At 31.8% G+C, this 1,502-nt stretch overlaps 1 protein-coding gene across 1 annotated transcript; it reads right to left on the reverse strand.

Moving 5' to 3' along the window:
• Window positions 1–207: 207 nt before the first annotated feature.
• On the reverse strand, window positions 208–1,021 carry LOC107557753 (apolipoprotein B-100-like). The gene is made up of 4 exons (XM_016241278.1): window positions 1,013–1,021; window positions 771–923; window positions 358–482; window positions 208–250 (listed from the first exon to the last, which is right to left on the reverse strand). Exons 1-4 carry the CDS (start codon window positions 1,019–1,021, stop codon window positions 208–210), a joined length of 330 nt encoding a protein of 109 aa, XP_016096764.1.
• Window positions 1,022–1,502: the final 481 nt, after the last annotated feature.

Consider the following 1,502-nt stretch of genomic DNA (forward strand, 5'->3'; position numbering starts at 1 on the left):
TCAAATCATTGATTTGGGCTAAAATACGAGTTCTCTATCCATAATCTTGCTTTCTCCAGTAGAAAAAGTGGTAACACTTTCTATGAAGCCCATTTTTATAACACATTATAAGGGTATTCTTAAGGCATTATAATGAATGCATAATGCATTATATATAAAATAATAATATGTTATGTTGTTTCATCTCATAAATAATCATAACAACAATTATAATACATTATAAACAAGAGAAGAAATACCATACGTATTCCTGCAAAGAAAATGAAATACATATAAATGAATTAAAATATGATGTTCCATTTATGCACAGATATCATTATAAAATGTAGCAAGTAATATGATGTCAGTGTCACTCACTGGTAAGAGAAAGGAAGGAATATGTGCTTCTCTGTGCACGTGGCAGAGGTCATGTGCTTCTTCTGGTTGTCAAACTTATAGTTGCAAGTCTGGGTACTGCCAATCAGCTTGGACAGAGGGTATTGCTTTTGACAAACAAATATAATTTTAAGTACATTATCTGTTTCTTGAAAATTATTTTTTCACCTGTTGTTGGCTCAGTCTGTATGATATCCTGATTTTGTCAGTATTGGTTAGCGTTTACTTGCCTAATCATTACCTGTTTATTTAAACATTCTGTAATTGGTAAATTGCACTGAGGATGATAATTAATGAAACTGAATTTAATTTTTAAATAAAAATAGACTAAGAAGCAATGATTTAAAGCTTCACCCAGCAGATGCTATGATATATTAAAAAAGTGATTGTCTCACCAAACCAGTGATGATGGCAAGAGGGCTAGTAAGGCTTCTTTGGGTTTTGAAAGTATCACATCCTGACAGGTCCCTAGTGAGGGTGACATCAGTGGCAATATCTTCCTTGGTGTTGACCTTGACATCAGTGGCACAGATTCCATGGACAGTAACCTAGATTAAATAATCAATCAATGGAAGCTAGATCATTGCAAATGAATGTTTGTGTACAGCAGTGATTGTATAAAGTATGAGTCGCCCACTGAGGTCATGGTGGGGTTCACACAGATACTGTCCTTCATGTCAGAAGATTTGCCTTTAGTTGCGTTGCACTACACGTCTGCATGGTTTTAGCAGTTTCTATGAAGCCCGTATTTATAACACATTATACGGGTATTCCTAAGGCATTATAATGAATGCATTATTAAAAAAATAAATAAAACGTATATGTTTTTATCATCTCATAAATTTGTGGTTATAACTTTTATGAAATATGATTAATTATAACATGCAATGAACACCATGTTAAATCCACTTAATTTATAATGGATTATAAGTCTCATATCTTGACATTATTTATTTAAGATCTGCACAGTATCTTACTGATATTACAATAAATATAGTTAAAATCAAATGTGCCATATTACACATTCAGATATCTGATCTTATGGCTGTATAAGAAAAAATATTATTATTGTCATTGTTGTTGTTATTATTTATAAGTGGTCTTTGTCTATTTTAAGTAGAGTAACG

Source organism: Sinocyclocheilus grahami, unplaced genomic scaffold (genome assembly GCF_001515645.1).
Source record: "Sinocyclocheilus grahami isolate Dianchi unplaced genomic scaffold, SAMN03320097.WGS_v1.1 scaffold618.1, whole genome shotgun sequence".
NCBI classification, from domain to species: domain Eukaryota; kingdom Metazoa; phylum Chordata; class Actinopteri; order Cypriniformes; family Cyprinidae; genus Sinocyclocheilus; species Sinocyclocheilus grahami.